The sequence below is a fragment of the Oncorhynchus gorbuscha genome, linkage group LG08, assembly GCF_021184085.1.
Source record: "Oncorhynchus gorbuscha isolate QuinsamMale2020 ecotype Even-year linkage group LG08, OgorEven_v1.0, whole genome shotgun sequence".
NCBI lineage: Eukaryota > Metazoa > Chordata > Actinopteri > Salmoniformes > Salmonidae > Oncorhynchus > Oncorhynchus gorbuscha.
The window spans coordinates 47,792,080-47,813,128 of record NC_060180.1 but is presented as its reverse complement, the minus strand read 5'-3'; the positions used below and the strand labels follow the sequence as shown (position 1 = coordinate 47,813,128).

Below are 21,049 nucleotides of genomic sequence, written 5' to 3'. Positions count from 1 at the left end.
GGTGGTCACGGAGCGTATTGAATGACTTGATTGTCCTTGAACTACAGAAGCAGCATTTCCTCCTATGTCCTTAATTAACAGCATTCCAAAGCCAGGCTCGGCTCAGTGACATGATTTACATAAATTAGTGTCCACTGAAATCCCCATATGCAGGTCGTTGAGGTATATTCGATATATGATACTCTCTCCAATGCTGCACTTCCAAGGTGTTGCTCATCGTGTTAATTGAATGTCATATTTTTATTAAACATCTGTCCTGTCTTTACATCTTATATGTGTATATTTTGTAATGGGCAAGTATGTCAGTTGTGTACATGCTATGTTGAAATAACTGCTATGTTGAAATAACTAAGTGCAGTAATGTTATTTGGGATCAATCCTTTATTGTTTCAAAACTCTAAATTATTTTACAATACAGTCCTTTATTGTTACTTCCGTGATTTGAATGATGGGTAAATGTACAATGTCATCCAATCATGGAACACAGTCAAACAAGTATTCCTTTCTACATATCGATATTCTATGATAGCGGGAAGTTTTGCGCTGTTAGTTTTTTCTGTATTTATTTTATAGCACAATTCCTTCCCTTTTGAATGAACAAAAAGCATTGTTTTTGGAAAGTGCATTGTCAATGATTGCAATGATGACTGCTTTCGTCAGTCAGCCAAAATGTACATGTCAGTATTAACTGAGGGCCATACTGCGTCGTGAGTAACAAACGGCATTGACTACACTTCCAACTACAACATTTACCTGGATAAGTAAAACCAAAGAAAATATATCAATATGCATGCCATGAACATTCATCCATAAACATTTACAATAAATGTATATTTTCATTTGAATTATATTGCTGATAATGAACTATTTTCCACAAAGAGGACAAATGCTGATAATGAATGAGAACTAAATATATAAACATTCAAATAGTTTTTGTTCAAATTAACACACGGGTATTAATGCTTTCTGACAGTGTTTAGGGCCATGCCCTAATAAAGAAATAGCATTTGGTCCACAACAACAAATACTCTAGTTTAAAAAGAAAGACTGGGTTGATGAGATGTTGAACTGAAGGCCAAAATAATACCATGATTATGATCTTTCTTTTCATTTTCAAGTTGATAAGAGATCTATAAATGATGTATGATGTGAGTGTTTAAAACTTTATGCAATATAAATATACATTTCAGCTCATAACTTGGCTGTACTATACTTTCTTGTTCCACGGAACAGCTTTCACCCTGTAGAACTTGGTGCCCAAAGGAACTTTGAACCGGTTTTGAGCCTAAGATGGGAAACACACAACATACGTGCTCTTAGAAAGTCATCCTTTGATTGTTCATTATTTTATTTTAATTATTGATTATTTGACCTCCTTTAATGACCATCAATATTCAGAAAAGCTACTGTGCTCTACTACTAGACTATTACAATTCAGTACCTATATACTACTATACTTTACCTTTTTCGCCTGGCAATATTCTTTCTCCATAACTTTTCCGAGAACCCACGGCCGTCTTGAGGCTCCTGATGCTGAAGTAAACATAGGATCTGTCAGTGATCGACACAATAAAACCAATGCTCAGTACACAAACTTTGACACGGGTTCCTCAAAATCACTTATCTGTCCAAGTTAATAAATTCAACAGTATTTACAGCTTGTAAAGAGACACCTGCTTGTTTTTGCACATAACTTGCTCTTCAAAACCACATTACACAATAACTTAGTATAATTAATAATATAATAATATATGCCATTTAGCAGACGCTTTTATCCAAAGCGACTTACAGTCATGTGTGCATACATTCTACGTATGGGTGGTCCCGGGGATCGAACCCACTACCCTGGCGTTACAAGCGCCATGCTCTACCAACTGAGCTACAGAAGTATTATATACAACCAACATTAAATTGTACATTTTTGTATATTATAACTTTATTCTATAATAACTTAATGCTTTTTAAGAATTGAGGTCTACAATTAAAAAGTGATTTTCTGACCTGGTTTGAGGTCCAGGGCCGTGAGGGACTCAGAATGGAGGAAGTACAGGGTGGGACCCACGGTGAATAGCACATAGTTGTCATGCCTTTCATCGAGGATGATCAGAACCAAGTCGCCAACCTGGAAACTGAAACGGACAAAGCGGTCAACCTTCACACAAAAATGGTGCTAGATTCTTACTTTTATTTGCTAGAGAAAACGTACAGCCACTGAGTCTATATACACTACACATCAGCACTTTTGTGTGTCATTCTTCGTATGCTTACTCTCGGATGGCAATTTTCTCAGAATGCCGTGACGACACCGAGGACATGCTTTGAGACATCTACAAAGAGAGAACGGTCATGGTTGTTAAGAGTGAGACGATAATCTTCTTGACACTGCTGGCCATGGATGCGTTCCTGGCCAAAATGTATACTGACTGATCTTTGCATAGCAGCCATCAATAGTACCGTATGTTGTGCGGCGTGAAATGTACTTGCTGGAATGGATACATTTTGGCATGCATTGTTATGCTTTTGTTTAGGTATGTGAGCAATAGTGCTGCAATATGTCAAACTGCCTGTAAGATTGTTTTGATTCCCCTTTATCAGAAGGCTTTTGATAGAGTAAGTTACTGTTGCCGCTCAGAAAGCTCCTAGGTCTGCTGAACAGAGATTGAAGCATTGATGCTATTGCCATCTAGTGGTGATTGGGTAAAATAGCTTGGGGTACACTGATAAAGCCTGTCAAAAGCTAAATTAATTATATTGGCCTATTCACCGAGTGTATAAAACATTAGGAACACCTTCCGAATACTGAGTTGCACCTCAGAACAGCCCTCAGAACAGCCTTGATTCGTCAGGGCATGGACTGTACAAGGTTTCAAAAGAGTTCCACAGGGATGCTAGGGACATGTTGACTCCAATGCTTCCCACAGTTGTGTCAAGTTGGCTGGTAGTGGAGCTCTAATCCAAATAGCTTGTTCCATCTCCTCCCACAGATACACAACTGAATTGAGATCTGGTGACTGGGCGGGCCACTGCAGGAAGCTGAATTCACTTTCATGTTCGCAAAACCATTCCTTTACAATCCTAGCGTTATGGCATGGGGCATTATCCTGTTAAAAAATAAAACATTGGCAGCTCGATTCACTGCTGCCATGAAGGGATGCACATGATTAGCAATGATGTTCAGACTTCCTGTGGCTTTCAAACTTTTATCAATGGGCCCAATGTGTGCCATGAAATCACACCATCACACCCCCAACTCCAGTCTGCAATGTTGACACGCGGTATGACGGATGCATGTACTCGTGGTTTTCTCCATACCCTAGTCCTCCCATCAGCAGGAAACAGCAGGAACGGGGACTCGTCAGACCATGTCTTTTCAATTCTCCAGTGTCCAGTGTTTTCGTTCCTTGTTTTCGTTCAGCCCACTGCAAACGCAGTGTTTTAGTTTTTTTGCTGAAAGAAATGGAACTTTGTAAGGTCATCAGCTGCCATACCCCATTCTTGACAAGTTATGAATTATTTTATGGGTATTTGTGCACCAATGTTGTACTGGACTGTCACTGGACTAACTGTAGCCAGTGTGTTGCTCCGCACAATTCGTGACAGCCGCCTTTGTCCTCTTCCATCAATGACGGCTGGATGTCCTTTGGGTAGTGGACCATTCTTGATACACATGGGAAGCTGTTGAGAGTGAAAAACCCAGCAGCGTTGTAGCTCTTGACACACTCAAACCGGTGCACCTTGCACCTACTACCATACCCCCTTCAAAGGCACTTCCATATTTTGTCTTGCCCATTCCCCCTCTGAATGGCACACAAACACAATCCATGTCTCAATTGTCTCAAGGCCTAAAAATCCTTCTTTAAAAATCCATCTCTTCAACTACACTGATTGAAGTGGATTTAGCAGGTGACCACAATAAGAGTTCTTAGCTTTCACCTGGATTTGCGTGGTCAGTCTGTCATGGAAAGAGCAGGTGTTCCTAATGTTTTATACACTCAGTGTATATCTACAAGTAAACAATACACATGGTAACCAAGTGAAAAACGAATGCAGAAAAACATGTTCATTTGGGGGGGGCTTAAACAATCACATGATATTAAATCAACATTTCCTCCGCCTCTAAACCAGCCATCAAAGTTAACAAAAACCTACCAGTCTTTGACTGAGGCGCTTGTTTTCTTCTTCCTTCATGTGTAAAGTCTGAAATATGGCAGAAGATGTTACAGCTCAAGTCAAATTCTACAACAATTCAACCCCAACTTCATCAGGTTCCATTTAGATGTTTACTCACCCTCTCAAGTAACAGTATCCGCTGTTTCTCCTCCGACATCATCAGGATGTTATCGCTAATAAAGAGACAAAGGGCCAATAATCAAACCAATTTGGCGACAGCTTTTAACACATTTGACAATCATTCAAACAAATAGTTAGTCTGGGAAGAAAATAAAAATTCAACAAGCATGAATATGAATTTAAAGTGACTTTTGTTTGAGATGGCAATGATGATTGCTAGCCTGCATAACTGTTAGTTAACAGAAGAAGAAAAAACAATACAACTTACATTTCCCAATCCTAGCCTCCCTCGCTCTCTGTTATTTGTCCTCACTTTGTCCATCCTTGTCTGGCCATCTCAAACAAGCACTTTCAACATCCTTTTTTAATCTTTTACACATTAAAACTGACAACATTCTTTGAAAGATGACAACTTATATTCATAATTTATCTTCATTATCCAATAAGGAGCACCTTCAAAGTCCTCACTGTCCTCACTTCCACCAAATATGTCTCCATACTATATAGTGCCTTGCGAAAGTATTTGGCCCCCTTGAACTTTGCGACCTTTTGCCACATTTCAGGCTTCAAAAATAAAGATATAAAACTGTATTTATTGGATATTTCAAACTTTAACATTTCAAAAACGGAAAAATTGGGCGTGCAAAATTATTCAGACCCCTTAAGTTAATACTTTGTAGCGCCACCTTTTGCTGTGATTACAGCTGCAAGTCGCTTGGGGTATGTATGTCTATCAGTTTTGCACATCGAGAGACTGAAAGCGTTTCCCATTCCTCCTTGCAAATCAGCTCGAGCTCAGTGAGGTTGGATGGAGAGCATTTGTGAACAGCAGTTTTCAGTTCTTTCCACAGATTCTCGATTGGATTCAGGTCTGGACTTTGACTTGGCCATTCTAACACCTGGATATGTTTATTTTTGAACCATTCCATTGTAGATTTTGCTTTATGTTTTAGATCATTGTCTTGTTGGAAGACAAATCTCCGTCCCAGTCTCAGGTCTTTTGCAGAATCCATCAGGTTTTCTTCCAGAATGGTCCTGTATTTGGCTCCATCCATCTTCCCATCAATTTTAACCATCTTCCCTGTCCCTGCTGAAGAAAAGCAAGCCCAAACCATGATGCTGCCACCACCATGTTTGACAGTGGGGATGATGTGTTCAGGGTGATGAGCTGTGTTGCTTTTACGCCAAACATAACGTTTTGCATTGTTGCCAAAAAGTTCAATTTTGGTTTCATCTGACCAGAGCACCTTCTTCCACATGTTTGGTGTGTCTCCCAGGTGGCTTGTGGCAAACTTTAAACAACACTTTTTATGGATATCTTTAAGAAATGGCTTTCTTTTTGCCACTCTTCCATAAAGGCCAGATTTGTGCAATATACGACTGATTGTTGTCCTATGGACAGAGTCTCCCACCTCAGCTGTAGATCTCTGCAGTTCATCCAGAGTGATCATGGGCCTCTTGGCTGCATCTCTGATCAGTCTTCTTGTATGAGCTGAAAGTTTAGAGGGATGGCCAGGTCTTGGTAGATTTGCAGTGGTCTGATACTCCTTCCATTTCAATATTATCGCTTCCACAGTGCTCCTTGGGATGTTTAAAGCTTGGGAAATCTTTCTGTATCCAAATTCGGCTTTAAACTTCTTCACAACAGTATCCCGGACCTGCCTGGTGTGTTCCTTGTTCTTCATGATGCTCTCTGCGCTTTTAACGGACCTCTGAGACTATCACAGTACAGGTACATTTATACGGAGACTTGATTACACACAGGTGGATTGTATTTATCATTAGTCATTTAGGTCAACATTGGATCATTCAGAGATCCTCACTGAACTTCTGGAGAGAGTTTGCTGCACTGAAAGTAAAGGGGCTGAATAATTTTGCACGCCCAATTTTTCAGTTTTTGATTTGTTAAAAAAGTTTGAAATATCCAATAAATGTCGTTCCACTTCATGATTGTGTCCCACTTGTTGATTCTTCACAAAAAAACACAGTTTTATATCTTTATGTTTGAAGCCTGAAATGTGGCAAAAGGTCGCAAAGTTCAAGGGGGCCGAATACAGTGCCTTGCGAAAGTATATATATGTTTAAAAATATTTTGCCGAAGTATATCTGTCAAAGCTTATTTCTATAAAACGACAGATTAACTGTGATGGGGGGGGGTTCTTCTGAATCACTGTTTATTGGACTGTTTGTGTTTGGGGGATGCTTACTGCACAGTCACCATGCTGGCCTCCACAGCAGAGTCCACTCTGTCGTCCTCTCTGGTGGCAGCCACAGAGGCCAGTCTGTCTGGGTCAGGGAAGAGCTCCGAGGAGCAGGCTCCAGCCCCAACCTCAGTCCCAGGTCCAGGACATGCTCCAGATCCAAGTCTAGCCCCAGCTCCAGTGGGCTCTAGAGCTAAGAGGTTAGGGCTGTAGTAGGCAGAGGACACCAGGGCTGTGCTGCGCAGCCGATTCAGATCCTCCTCCAACTGCTTCTTCTCCTGCATGACGATGGCCCGGTCCTCAGACAGCATCTCTATCAGACCTGAAGACACAAAATGAACATATCAGGATAAATTTTTTTATTTGACCTTTATTTAACTAGGCAAGTTAGGTAAGAACAAATTCTTATTTTCAATGACAGCCTAGGAACAGTGGGTTAACTGCCTTGTTCAGGGGCAGAACGACAGATTTCTTACCTTGCCAGTTCGGGGATCCGATCTTGCAACCTTTCGGTTACTAGTCCAACGCTCAAACCACTAGGCTACCTGCCACCCCTAATGAATGAACTGCAGCACGGCTTACTTTCAATACAATCAACAAAATACCCTCTGAAAACAGGTACCTTTGTCCTTCTCCTGCTGCTGGGTAACCTTCCGCAGCTCCTCTGTGAGCTCACTGATGATCTGTTCCTTTTTCAGCTTCTCTCTCATCAGAACAGTGTTGAAGTTAGTCTGGGGGGGAGGGAGGAGGGGGACATGAAGGCTTTCAGACACCTAGGCAATAGAGCAGCAGTAAAACTCAACGAAGCAGTCACAGAGGACAAAGAACTACCAGACAGGAGACAGGTGAGGCTGAGTGAGTCAATTGAGAGTTGAGCCACAGCTCAGAACCACAGACGTCAATCAAGCCTGCTCGTTTTACCATAAGATCTTAGGCTTGGAGGACCACTGGGTTTTAGGCTGGTAGCATAACCTATGATAATGCCAATTTATAGAAAAAGTAACATTGCGTAGTAAATGTTTATACACTGCTCAAAAAAATAAAGGGAACACTTAAACAACACAATGTAACTCCAAGTCAATCACACTTCTGTGAAATCAAACTGTCCACTTAGGAAGCAACACTGATTGACAAATGTCACATGCTGTTGTGCAAATGGAATAGACAACAGGTGGAAATTATAGGTAGTTAGCAAGACACCCCCAATAAAGGAGTGGTTCTGCAGGTGGTGACCACAGACCACTTCTCAGTTCCTATGCTTCCTGGCTGATGTTTTGATCACTTTTGAATGATGGCGGTGCTTTCACTCTAGTGGTAGCATGAGACGGAGTCTACAACCCACACAAGTGGCTCAGGTAGTGCAGCTCATCCAGGATGGCACATCAATGCGAGCTGTGGCAAGAAGATTTGCTGTGTCTGTCAGCGTAGTGTCCAGAGCATGGAGGCGCTATCAGGAGACAGATCAGTACATCAGGAGACGTGGAGGAGGCCATAGAAGGGCAACAACCCAGCAGCAGGACCGCTACTTCCGCCTTTGTGCAAGGAGGAGCACTGCCAGAGCCCTGCAAAATGACCTCCAGCAGGCCACAAATGTGCATGTGTCTGCTCAAACGGTCAGAAACAGACTCCATGAGGGTGGTATGAGGGCCCTAGACCATCCGCCACCCCATCAGGAGCATGCCCAGGCGTTGTAAAGAGGTCATACAGGCACGTGGAGGCCACACACACTACTGAGCCTCATTTTGACTTGTTTTAAGGACATTATATCAAAGTTGGATCAGCCTGTAGTGTGGTTTTCCACTTTAATTTTGAGTGTGACTCCAAATCCAGACCTCCATGGGTTGATAAATTTGATTTCCATTGATAATTTGTGTGATTTTGTTGTCAGCACATTCAACTATGTAAAGAAAAAAGTATTTAATACGAATATTTCATTCATTCAGATCTAGGATGTGTTATTTTAGTGTTCCCTTTATTTTTTTGAGCAGTGTATTTGTGGTGCAGTTTTCAATTTGAGAGGCAAACCATTGTGTTCTAACGAACAACGTGGTTTAACCCCATTCCTCCAAGAGGGTCACATAGCCACCTGTATCCTATTTCCATTTGGACTGCTCGCTATCAAGACGAGGTCAGGAGAACACTGGGTGCTATAATATGACACACACAGTGCCTCACAGACCTGCTTTCATGTAGGGGCTGACTAAGGCTGGGCACATAGTGGTAGTAGTGAGGTAATGGAGTATTTTTAGCATTTCAGGTGTTGGTCACTTGTAGTCAGTTTGCTTGCAGTTGCCAGTGAATCAAAATTAGACCTCCTCAGAAGAACGGTAACGGGACAAATGCTAAAAGGTCAAACAATTAGCTAAACACTTAGCTAAAAGCTATAAAAGAAAATGTAGGAAAACAAACTACAGTACAAAGTATAGGAAGTACATTGCAGTGTATCTCGATATGGTGCTGCTCCTAGATTCAGTGCCGGTCAATATCGACAGAAGAACCCTCTGAATAGGATGTGAGGACTATTCCAACACGGACCTGTTGTTCTGCGATGAGGGAGGTCTTGAGGTTCTGCATCTCCTCATCCTTCCTCCTCTCCAGGAGCTCCAACTGTGTGTGCAGGGAGGCCGTCTCCTGCTGCAGACGCTCCTGCAAGGCAGAGTCCAGGGAGAGAGGAGCTCCTGCTTCGGATCCCCGACCCTCTGTCTGCACCTTCGACAACCCCGCCTCTCTGTAGCGCACACACACACAGAGATGGAAAGAGACATAAGTAACAGAGACAAGTCACACACCGTAGACATCAGGTAGGTCATCAGGTCAAATTAAATACTCTTCACAAGTTAGTGTCGTGAGGGGTTCCTAGTGAGTTTTTGTCTCGTCTCAGTGCCTGTCATTTTATGTTCCCTTTAAATATCCGATAGCCTGCAAGCTTGACAAAGCCCATGTTACGGTTCCCTTAAGTGTTCACCTCTGGGCCTTTTTCAGGATGTAAACCCTAAACACAGCTCTGTAGCGCAATAAAATAGCTATTTTCAGTGTATACTAAAGCTAATTGAAGTCTACACAAGTTTGTGTAATCCTGACTGTTGAGTTAGAATACACAAGGGAACGTTTAAAAAATTTGATTGTGGATCAGTTTTCCCTCTTATGTTAGTCTCTAGCTAGGTCTCCATCCAATTGGCAACCAATTGTCAGGCAAATATTCTCAAATCTAGTGGGCAAAATGTAATTTGCAGATGGGCTGGAATAATACATCATGGCCTCGCTCTTGCATTTCAAAAACGGTACAAAGATAATCCTTTGTATTATCTTTGACCAGATCTATTGTGTTATATTCTCCTACATTCATTTCACATTTCCACAAACTTCAAAGTGTTTCCTTTCAAATGGTACCAAGAATATGCATATCCTTGCTTCAGGGACTGAGTTACAGGCAGTTAGATGTGGGTGTCATTTTAGGCAACAAAGAAAACTAACAAAAAAGGGGGAGCGGATGCTAAAGAGGTTAAGTTTGAATAAAAATCTCAAAGTTAAATGTGTTTCCATCGCATTTTAAACTCTACCGGCTGTTTTGTCGCAAAAAACTTTTGCGTTAAATAGCAAATGTGCCTACTCTGGTCGCAGGTGCTGTACAGGTAGGCTCGTCTACGTGATGCATTCACTATGGATATTTTTATTTGACAAATGGCAGGCAAGCATCGATCATCATGTCATCAGAATAAAACCCTCGATATTTTGTTTTTTTTAAAGGAGCATCAAGTTCATCACCATACACTTTCACCACCCTGTGAAGTTCGTCATAACTTCTTCCATCTGTAGCCTAATAAACTGCATTTCCCAAGTCGTAGTGGGAGGATCACACACCATATCATATACCCTCCAAGTTGACCTCGAGATTATGGTTATTATATCAATATTTGCACATAAAGGCTTTTCCACTGCCATTTCTCGCATAATTAATTTGACAGACAAATAGATCCCAGCATGTCGAACAAATAAATTATCTGTCGGCATTTATAAAATTGTACCTGTTTCCTGTTTCCATCACAACTGATTTTTTACATTTTTATATACAGTAAGACTTTACTCGCATAAAAACTGTGGATGAAAACACGGTTAGTGACAGTCACTCAATTAGCCCATGTCAGCTAACATTTTGTAGATTAGACTAATTTACCAGCCAGCTATTTAAACTTGTAGTAATCATGGACGAATCATCGACCCCCGTTGATTTGTTAGTCACTCTCACTCAGATATCCTATATTAAAAAAATGTAAACATTTCTCTCCACCCTATGGCAAAATGTGTAGAATTACTGGAAATTAGCTGTAAAACAGCACATTTTTCACTCCAGCGTATGGGAAAATTTGTAGAATTGACTGAAATGATCTATACAATTGCTAAATCATCTCTCTCAGCCCAATGGCAAAATGTGTAGAATTTCAGTAAACTTGCAAAATTGTAGGGAACGAACTCTAAAACTAGTCATCTTGTTCATTACAAGGCTGATTAAATGTTTATTACAAATCACAGTTATCAGTTACCTGGTAACAGTGGTACATGAGTCTCTCTTACCTTTCTGAGGATTGTCTTTCCCGAAGCTCATTTTCAAGTTGTCTAATTTTGTCTAGAAGTCTTTTCTCAATCTCCTCCTTTTGTTGCTCAAAGTCTTTGAAGGCATCTGGTACTGCAGCCTTCAAGGACTCCTCTTTCTCCAAACGTTCCTGGGCTGCTTCGGTGTCCTGCTCTAATCTTTTGGTGAGCAGATCATTTTCTGTCTGCAAATCGCAGATAACAGTCCTCAAGTGTTGCTCCTGCTCCTCAAACCTACTCTGCTGCACTTCCTTATCGTTGCGCAGTGCTGCCGTCTGCAGGTCGAGGTCTAGTTGGAGGTTCTGCAGCTGTTCTGCATGGCTCCTTCCTGCGTCCTGGGCCTGCTGCTGCAAGGCGGTCAGCTCGCTGCGGCGCTGGTTCCGCTCTTCCTCGTGCCTGCCCACCAGCTCCGAGATGCACTGGTCTTTCTCCATGCACATCAGCATCCGGAGCTCGGCCAGGCCCTTCTCGTACTCTTCGTTCTTAGCATGCAGCTGCCCGTTGACCTGAACTAGCTGTTCGTTGAGGGACTGGGTCTCTGCCTCTACAGTAGCCTTCCTCACGTTTGCTTCCTGCTGCCCCTGCTTGGCCTCCTCGTAGAGAAGCCTCACAACCTCCATCTCTGACTCCTTCAGGGCCAGCTCCACCTCCAGCTTGCAGCGTAGGTCAGCCAGCTCGGTTGCCCGGGCCTCCAGGTCCCTCAGCTGGCCGTCCCTCTCTGTCAGAGAGGTGGCGTGGCTGTCTGCGACCTCACTCAGCTTGACCCTGTGCACCGTTGCCAGGCACTCCATGGCCTCCTGGTTCTCCCGGGCCAGGGTGTCTAGCTGGGCCTGATGCTGCTGCCTCATCCTCTCCTCCAGTTCCTGCAGGTGGACCTGCTCGGCCCCCTCCAGCTCCTGGCGGATCTTCTGCTGGCCGCGCTCGATCTCAATGTGGAGTGTCTCCAACTGGTTGTACAGGGAGTCTCTGGAAGCAGCCACAGTCAGCACCTCATGGGCCTGATCGCTGATTTTGTGCTCCAGGACACTGAGGCTCTGAGTGTGTCCGCTCTCCGCCTCGGTCCAGCACTGCCTCTCAGCCTCGAGCTGGGTCAGCTCCTTCTCCTTATGCTCCAGCAGCCCCTCCAGCTCCAGCATGGCCCGCTGTACGTCTTTCACGATGTTCTGGTTGACCCGGTTCTCCTCCGTCAGGGTCTGAAGTTGCTTCTCGTGGTCCTGCTGCACAGAGAGGAGCTCGGCCTGGTGCTGCTCTCTCAGCTCCTCCTCCTCCCTCTTACGGATGGTGTCCACCATGTTGTGCACCTCAATGGTCATGGTCTTCAGGGCGAAGCCAAAGTCTCGCTGCTCCTTCAGCACCAGGCCTCTGAAGCGGTACAGGTCATCCTTGACGCTCCGCAAGTTGGCCTGGGACTCCTCGGCAGCAGAGCGGTACTTCTCGATGCTCAGATTCAGCGTAGCCACCTTGGAGTTTTCCCTCTCTAATGTGGTGGTGTCATGCATGCGCTTGCTGTCGATGGCGTTGATGACCGACGAGTACAGCGACTCCACCATCATCTCTGGGCTGGTGGGGTCACTGATGGGGGTGGGCGAGTTTTCGATCACAAACTCGTTGACCGCCGACAAGAAGTCTGACTCCGGGCTCTCAGCCAGGGAGTCCAGGTCCAGGGAGCCGGCCTGCTGCAGGACGGGGTCCATGTTGGGGTGGCCAATTGTCTCGAAGTCAAAGGTTTGGGCATCGATGCTGTCCGGGGACAGGTCCTCCAGGGCGGTGGGGCCAGGGAGGGGCTGGCAGGGGGGCCCCGGGAGACTGAGAGAGGAGGGGGTCTTGGGGGAGGAAGTCCCTGGGGTGCTGTCGGACTGTGGGGTCACCGCTGCCGTGGATCTCTGAGCACTCTGGCTGCACGACCCCTGGAGGAACAGAAATAAGAAGGTGAGTGAGTGGAGAATATGCACTAAAGGGACAGTGTTTAATGTGCTTTTAGATAGCTGCCATTCCATATTCCACTGTAATTTGTCATTACCCTTTGTTCGCTGAGTAAATTGGTGATAGTTTGAGACATCTCATCCACACTTGCAGCTTGAGAAGCAAGGACCAACTGTTGAAGCATCTCCACATGCAGATGCAAAGGCTCAAAATCACACAGTGTTGGAACCCTGGGGGAAAGAAACATGGGACTAACTTTACTCCAAAATGAAATGGACAGTCTCCCAGGGCCATTGCACTGAATGTTGCAACAGAGAATACAAGTAAACTGATCATACAGGTAGTAGGCCTGTAACAAGTGGGGATGAACACTGGAAATGATTATATTACTCAAATAATATCCTGACATTTTATCAGATATCCGGATAGTAGAAATTTGAGAAAAACGATTTTTGGGCTATTGACTCATAATGAAGCAAATGCACATGGCACCATGTCATCTTGTAACTGTACATCAAACGGTGATAATAAACGTTGACAATGTCCACGACATGAGTGTTTGATATGGAAATACCAAGTGCACATTTGGACTCTGTGTTTGGCTTGCTTGTATGACATCAAAGCAGTATTTACTATAATTCTCAATGTCTCCTCTTTCAAAATACACAGTCCTCTTCATTTACAGCATTTCCAAACTCAAGACAACAAAACATTTGCTAAAGTTGCCCAATTAGCGGAAGGGATGGAGGCAACTTCTTGTCCCGCGAGGTGCTCAAGTTCAGAACGCCTGTCAGTCAAAGTCCATACAGCGCTGTGTAGTGCAGCGCTCTGACGTCATGTGACGCATGTTACTGTACAGCCGCTGAGTTCCAATTTAGGCGTTTATCAAAGCACAAATCTGCCATTTTCAATATGCATAGGGGTACGAGTGTAAAGGTTTAAAAGAAGTTTGTGTTATTAAAATGTACAATTTAAAATGTTATGGTATATCCTTGTCGGTAAAAATGTCACACGGATTATTTCATCTAGACAAAGTCTTTCGATGTTATAATACGCCTACAGTCGTTTTTCTCCAAAAAAAGAACACTCACTCAAGTAATTGAATACCAACGTCCGTTAAGATATTCGATTAACCGTGCCAAGTTACAAGACATGGTTATTTCTTTACTATGCACGTGAGGGAAACCACGGCCTACCTGAGGAAAGGCTGCACCTCTGTAGGACAACAGGTCTTTAAGTACTGCAGGTCACCAAGGGAAATATCGGGAAGCTCAAAGTCAAACTTTCTGGGCTTTCTTGTCTACACAATAAAAGAGACAACAAAAACAGGAGAGAAATGGGTTGGATTATAACATTTTGGAAATTAAATAGACGTTCACAGAACACGGTAATTGACTGACTACTTACGCAAAATGAAGTGGGGGGCCATGAGTCAAGTCCTCTAAACAAACGATTTCGGAGAAAACATTTCCCTGCAAAGAGGATCACAAAGCTCAGCTGTTGGGTTTGAATTAATGGATGTTCATTTCAGAGGGGATACTCGTAAAAAAAAAAAAATCACCAAATAGGACTTTTAAAATGGAACTTACTGAACAACTTGCCAAACGTTTCCCTTTTATACTTCTCGGTCTCATAGAGATGCTTTCCATCCTTCACGAGAGCACAGGCCCACTGAGAAGAGAGGTAACAGAAGAGCACAATTTACAACCTTTTTCATCCAATTGTTTGAGTTCCTAGCATATCTGTAGGCCTGGCCGGAGGTTGAGGCTTGTGTCACAGTAGGTCTGCAAGTAGGGACTGAAGAGAGACGTGGGCTGGCCTTGGGTTTTGAAAAGGGTTCGTGAGTGGGTCCTGTGCTCTGACTGACCTCTCTGTAGTGGCCGATGAAGAGCTTCCTGCGAACCACCTCCACCACGGCCAGGCAGTACATCTGAGGCACGGTGCTGAGGGCGTCCACCACCCGGACTCTCTCCATCAGCTCGGTCAACAGCCTCAGCAGGGCCTGCAGCTTCTCCCCATCCTGGTCCGCGTGCAGCATCACGTAGCAGCACCATCTACATTCACAATGGTTAGGGTCAGTGTTAGCTTGGATTGCATATATAGAAAAGGGATTTACATGGCTTGCACTTGACCACTTATGGTGAATTTATTGGAGTGATTTTGGTTTTCCGCATTGCTCAAAAGGAATAGATGCACCAAAAGAGAGACAGAAAAAATAAATGAGAGGAATTAACAGATGCCTCACTTGAGACGAACTTGTAGGTTGTTCGCCAGCTCCTGTTTGGCAGTGGTGCACTTCTGTTTGATGTCCAGCAGCTTCCTGTGGTTGGTCAGCATGATCATCAGCTGATTGGCATGACTGAGACACAGGTCAGGCAGCACGGACGTATCCTTCAGGTTCTCAGCACGCTTCTGATTGGCCAGAAAGCCCTAACAGCCAACAGATAGACAAGTGACTTTAGTTTTATATATTTCATTCACAAGTTTTCAGCTGGATTGCATTATACAGTACATCATACAGTATGTGAATGAATAGGCACATTTTATAGAGTGCGTTATTCACCATTGATACTACATCATTTAGATCACACCTTATTTTGCCTACCTGAGCAAGTTCCTTCTGTTCATTGACCAACTTTTTACAGCTCGCTATCATTTGGTCTAGAGCGTATAACCTGTCCTCAAGTCCTTTGATGGCTTTCATGTTCTGATTATCCAGTTTGGCAATCGTGTCTCGACATTCCGCTAAGAATGGTTGAATGACCCGTGGGTCGAGCTGAAATAGAAAGGACATTTACATTATGGTTCCATTTTGTCTGTGTTTCTTTGCATTTTACAACCAAGACACATCACTGAATAGAATCTCATAAATGAATTTACACCCAATGTTGATTCGTTTAGTAGTCATGGCAAGGCCACTCCACTGACAGAGACCAATTCAGCCACACAGAAACAAAGAGACAAACATAACAGAAAAGACAGACAGAAACATACAACAGCGACTCACCCTATTGATGGAGTCAAAGCATTTCCTCACGACTGATTCCACATCATTGGGCCTGTCTTGAACATTAATCCAGTCCAGCAGTGTGACGTTGAAGGACAGGGGGTTGGCCCTCTCTGGAGAGTCTGCCTCTTGCAGGGCTGCCCTCAGCCCACTACTGTCCGTCATCTCACTGCTTTCCTGGGTTTCGGCGGTGTCGGGCGAGTCCCCCGCCCCCGGAGCAGAGAACGATGCAGGTAGCTTGGTGGGGGAGTGGCAGAGCACCGAGTCGGTGGACTTCTCCTCCTCGGTCTCGTCAGAGTCCTTGTTTGGAGTGGAGCAGGACTTCTCTATGCATTCTTTGTAGCTGTGGCGGGTCAGACACTCCAGCAGGGGGATATTGGCCATGACTGAAACTGCTGTCCCCAGTCTAAAAAAGTGCATGTCAAATGTCAGTTCACACCCATAGAATTTAGATCTTTGGATACAGGTCACATGTGGCACGGTCTTTGGATACAGATTAATTAAGGCAAGTGTGCCACAGCAGAGAGACACATGGGAAACGTAATTAGCTGATGACACACCTGCAAAAATCTCTAACCTGAAAAGGCACATTCTCTGCGAGAAATATGTATTTAACCTGAATAATTAATTGAAATGTAACCTATTGACTATACTGTCACAGCAGGACAATCCTTCCATATATTTGTTTCATTCATACCTCACCCACCCCTTTCAAATTGCATTGAACTTAATATTGATGCAGGGGGTCACTTACTTTGTCAGTTTCAATTTGATATCCTCAAATTCTTGTTGATAATTAATGTACGCCGTGTCAAATTTCCACAGTAGCTTCTGATAAGACAGGGTGCAGTCATCGAGGTTTGCCATGATAGCAGCCCAACCTTGGTGTTGGAGATGTTCATCATGAACCAGGCGTTCGCAGAAAGAGCAAAGTTTCTTGGCGACTTCAAACATTTCCTGGAGAAGCAAAAGAAAGGTACTCAGAAGTTAGAACACACTAGAAATGACAAAACAATCATAAGTTCCATTAGCTTTCCTTACTCGAATACTGAGAAGATGACATGTTCATATCTGATTTTAACGTTGTAGCATGGTGAAACAAGGTACAGCAACATTGGTGGCTTATTTTGAGAAAGTAGTATCTGAACCAGAACAAACAAAACATTTACCACAGCAAGTTGTGTTCGCGAGGCAACGGTGTGAAAGACTGCTGGCATCATTAGTGACTCCTCCACCTTGAGCTCCATCTCATTCTCAATAGAGAAGGTGGTTTTAGGGATTGTCGGAGCCCGGTCACACAAAATCATCTCTTTGTTGAACAGGAATATGGGGTTGGTGTCCTGGGCAAAAAAAAAAGCACAATCTGTCAAGACACTTGAACTGAACACGTCTGGAATAATAACGTTTTCTTTTATTCAACATCTTGCACAGTGGCTTCAGAAAACTGTCACCAAATTTTGTTTACTTCAAAACTAGCTTCTTTATGCAACATAATCGTTATTAAAAAAAAAAACTATGATTCCAAATGGTGCAAACTTACAGTGCCGGCACTGTAGCTGCAGACTCTCCTCTCTGCAACCATACACTCCCCTCCATTGACAACCAGAACTTGATGCTGGGTTGCAATCTTGTATTTGACCTGGATGGCATGTTTGAGGTCCAACACTCTGCAAGACATGTAGGCCATATGATCAAATTCAGACAACTTTTTTATTTAAGCATACATTACATTTTCTGTTATGACTGAGAAAAATTGAAAATGGATGTAGGTCATCTGAAATTGTTTTTTTTCTTAAATGGCTCTTACGTTTGGACAGCGAGCTCTGTGTCAAATGCCAGAGTGCTTCCATTGTTGACCTGGAACACATACAACTTCATGTCGAATCCTCCAGCGATCGTCACACTCCTTTATCTTGATCATTTAGTCATTCAACACCACCCTGTGTAAGACAAAAAAAGGACTAATAAGTATTGACTTTTGGTTGCGACTGTATACTATTCATTAGTGGAAGCTACAAGGTCCACCAAATACACTTATTGACACAAACTACATCATCTAACGTTAATTGGCCTGTATCACATAAGGCTTATCCAAAACATAAATTAAATACAAACAAAAGATTTTGGAATAATTTGCCATTTACCTAACTAACATGTAACTTCTAGCTACATGAGATTGCATACACGTGTTTTAGCAATGTATTTCGATATTTTCAAAGGTGAGAACTGAAAAGCAGCCACAGACGTGGGGCTTCTAGCCTAAACTTGTTACTTGAACTCGACCATATACGTTTTGCTAGTTGTAACATTAATATATAGACGTTGCTGCTTTGCCCAGCAAAATGTATCTCATGAGAAATGTTAATGGACACACTCACTATATTATATAGGCAGTCAAGTGCTGTAGCTAACGTTACAGGCTGAGTCATGTTGGCTATTAAATTAGCTAGGTTAGGTAACAAGCTAGCAAAAGCTAACATCGGCGAACTAGCATTCTAAGTTGGCTATTCACGTTGTAAACAAGATAACGCCTGTCTCACCTTGAAACTTGGCTAGACACTATCACAAACAATGGCTAGTTGACAGCTAAATTAGATAACTTAATGGCATTCTGCTGTGGTTTGGTCGGCCCCAACACAACACACGTAAAAGTATTGGGGAAATACGCCCTGGGTCAATGAATGCGCTGTAGCAATCTAACGTTCGTTGGCTAGTTACCGAAAGTGGCAAGTACCTGCGGGGGAAGCTATGGCTCTCCGACGATCAGCTACGAGGCCTTGCTTGACACTGTCGGTGGCTAGAAAGCTTTAGTTCGTTAGTACTTTATGCGCGTGCGTAACTTAACAGACCATTAGCTAGCTAGTAGCTAGCTAACGTTAGCTAGATGGACAAAGGAAAGACGACAAAGGGACATGCAAATATAACACACTGATTTACTATCGACATAACTAGCTGGTTAACAAATTAACTAATACATGTCTAGTTTAAATCATTTAGTTTCCTCTGACGGTTTTAATAGCTGGCTAGATTAACGCCGTTTCTCATCAACTTAGGTTAGCTAACATTGGCTATCTAGCCATATCTTTCTTTTAAGTTTACACCCATGACAGTGAAGCGGTCGGTATGTAATATTATATGACTGACATGTCTAGCAATGAGAAACCTATTCTTACCGTTGTTGCTTACTCCAATCCTTTCCCCCGCCTTGGCGAGCTAGCTGGCTAACTTGGTTTAGCTTGAATGGCATAGCGCTAACGCTAGCTAGTTTTAGAAAACTAGCCGTAAATGTTGTTAGTTAGCTATGAGGTATGATTATCTAGTCTTTAATGTAGCTGACTCAATCTTCGTTTTTACGGTCGATTCATATTGCTTTGTACACATTCTTATGGTTTCTCATTTCGCTTGTCACTGATCTATTTTCTTCGCCATGGGTTGTGTAACACCAGCTAATGTTTATTTCAAGTAGCTAGCAAGCTAACACCCTATTCTGCAGCTAGCTGTGTTTTGTTGTTGTGCTCATCGTCACTGCACAGCGAGGTGCATTCTGGGAGAAGAACAAGTAATGGCTGTGTTTTGGTGCAACATGAAAGGGGTGTGGTTTGTCCAATTGCAGTAGAGAAGGGCCCATAATAGTACAAAGGATACAATAGCATCTTTAAAAATTATTTATTTATTAATTAACCCACCAAATTGATCGTCCAACGACAAACATTTCTCTACACCCACAATAACATCTGCTAAATGTGTAGGTGACCAATACAATTGGATTTGATTTGAACACATGGCATTGAATGTAGAGAGAAATTGATGCACTCACTCTCTAGCTCTACTTGAAACCAGACATCCATGCAACTTTAGAATGCATGAAAAAAAATGCATCACTGGAGTATAATTGCAATCAACATTTCAAGTAGTAAAGCATTGGCTTTCAGAATCAGAATTACCTTCATTCACCAATGAGCCTATGCACCAAGAATTTGACCTGGTGAAATGGTGCTGACTACAACAATTATAATTTACTGACAGAATATATTTTCACAGCACATGCACATACTAAAGATGCAGAATAATCTGATGAAGTGCACACAATTTAAAGAAATATAATAAATAAATGAACCCATCCTCTTCACATGTATGGCGTCGTGTGGGCGAGCGGTGTCAACGTTTGCTGATGTCAACGTTGTGACGGGGGGGGTATGTTATGGTATGGGCAGGCATAAGCGTTGGACAACGAACACAATTGCATTTTATCGATGGCAATTTGAATGCGCAAAGATACCGTGACGAGATCCTGATGCCCATTGTTGTGCCATTCATCCGCTGCCATCACCTCATGTTTCAGCATGATAATGGCCTGCATACTCAGCAAACATGTTTGGGATGCTCTGGATCGAAGTGTGTTCCAGTTCTTGCCAATATCCAGCAACTTCGCACAGCCTTTGAATAGCCTGATCAACTTTATGCGAAGGAGATGTGTCACACTGCGTGAGGCAAATAGTGGCCACACCAGATACTGACTGGTTTTCAGATCCATGCCCCTACCTTTTTTGAAAAGGTGTCTGTGACCAACAAATGCATATCTGTATGTTCCAAATGCACACAAAAAATTACATTTGTTTACGCCCCTGTTAGTGAGCATTTCTCCTTTGCCAAAGTAATCCATCCACATGACAGGTGTGTCATATCAAGAATCTGATTAAAATCAAATCAAATCAAATCAAATTTTATTTGTCACATACACATGGTTAGCAGATGTTAATGCGAGTGTAGCGAAATGCTTGTGCTTCTAGTTCCGACAATGCAGTGATAACCAACAAGTAATCTAACTAACAATTCCAAAACTACTGTCTTATACACAGTGTAAGGGGATAAGGAACATGTACATAAGGATATATGAATGAGTGATGGTACAGAGCAGCATACAGTAGATGGTATCGAGTACAGTATATACATATGAGATGAGTATGTAGACAAAGTAAACAAAGTGGCATAGTTAAAGTGGCTAGTGATACATGTGTTACATAAGGATGCAGTCGAT

At 43.0% G+C, this 21,049-nt stretch overlaps 1 protein-coding gene across 4 annotated transcripts; it reads right to left on the bottom strand.

Moving 5' to 3' along the window:
- Nucleotides 1-363: 363 nt before the first annotated feature.
- rb1cc1 (RB1-inducible coiled-coil 1) lies at nucleotides 364-19,543 on the bottom strand. 4 transcript variants are annotated; one of them, XM_046359710.1, is made up of 24 exons: nucleotides 19,185-19,543; nucleotides 18,746-18,808; nucleotides 17,819-17,951; nucleotides 17,552-17,678; nucleotides 17,181-17,351; nucleotides 16,766-16,968; nucleotides 16,012-16,417; nucleotides 15,610-15,780; nucleotides 15,250-15,434; nucleotides 14,872-15,058; nucleotides 14,594-14,675; nucleotides 14,412-14,476; nucleotides 14,201-14,304; nucleotides 13,102-13,234; nucleotides 11,064-12,988; nucleotides 9,027-9,219; nucleotides 7,114-7,222; nucleotides 6,498-6,813; nucleotides 4,289-4,343; nucleotides 4,150-4,197; nucleotides 2,269-2,327; nucleotides 2,002-2,129; nucleotides 1,463-1,551; nucleotides 364-1,285 (listed from the first exon to the last, which is right to left on the bottom strand). In XM_046359710.1, the coding sequence occupies exons 3-24, from the start codon at nucleotides 17,887-17,889 to the stop codon at nucleotides 1,208-1,210; spliced, it is 4,905 nt and encodes a 1,634-aa protein (XP_046215666.1). In that variant the 5' UTR covers nucleotides 17,890-17,951; nucleotides 18,746-18,808; nucleotides 19,185-19,543; the 3' UTR covers nucleotides 364-1,207. The 4 variants fall into 4 exon arrangements, with proteins under 4 accessions (XP_046215666.1, XP_046215665.1, XP_046215668.1 ...); XM_046359709.1 differs by lacking the exon at nucleotides 18,746-18,808; XM_046359712.1 differs by lacking the exon at nucleotides 18,746-18,808 and having other exon boundaries at nucleotides 1,463-1,533.
- Between the last annotated feature and the right edge of the window lie 1,506 nt (nucleotides 19,544-21,049).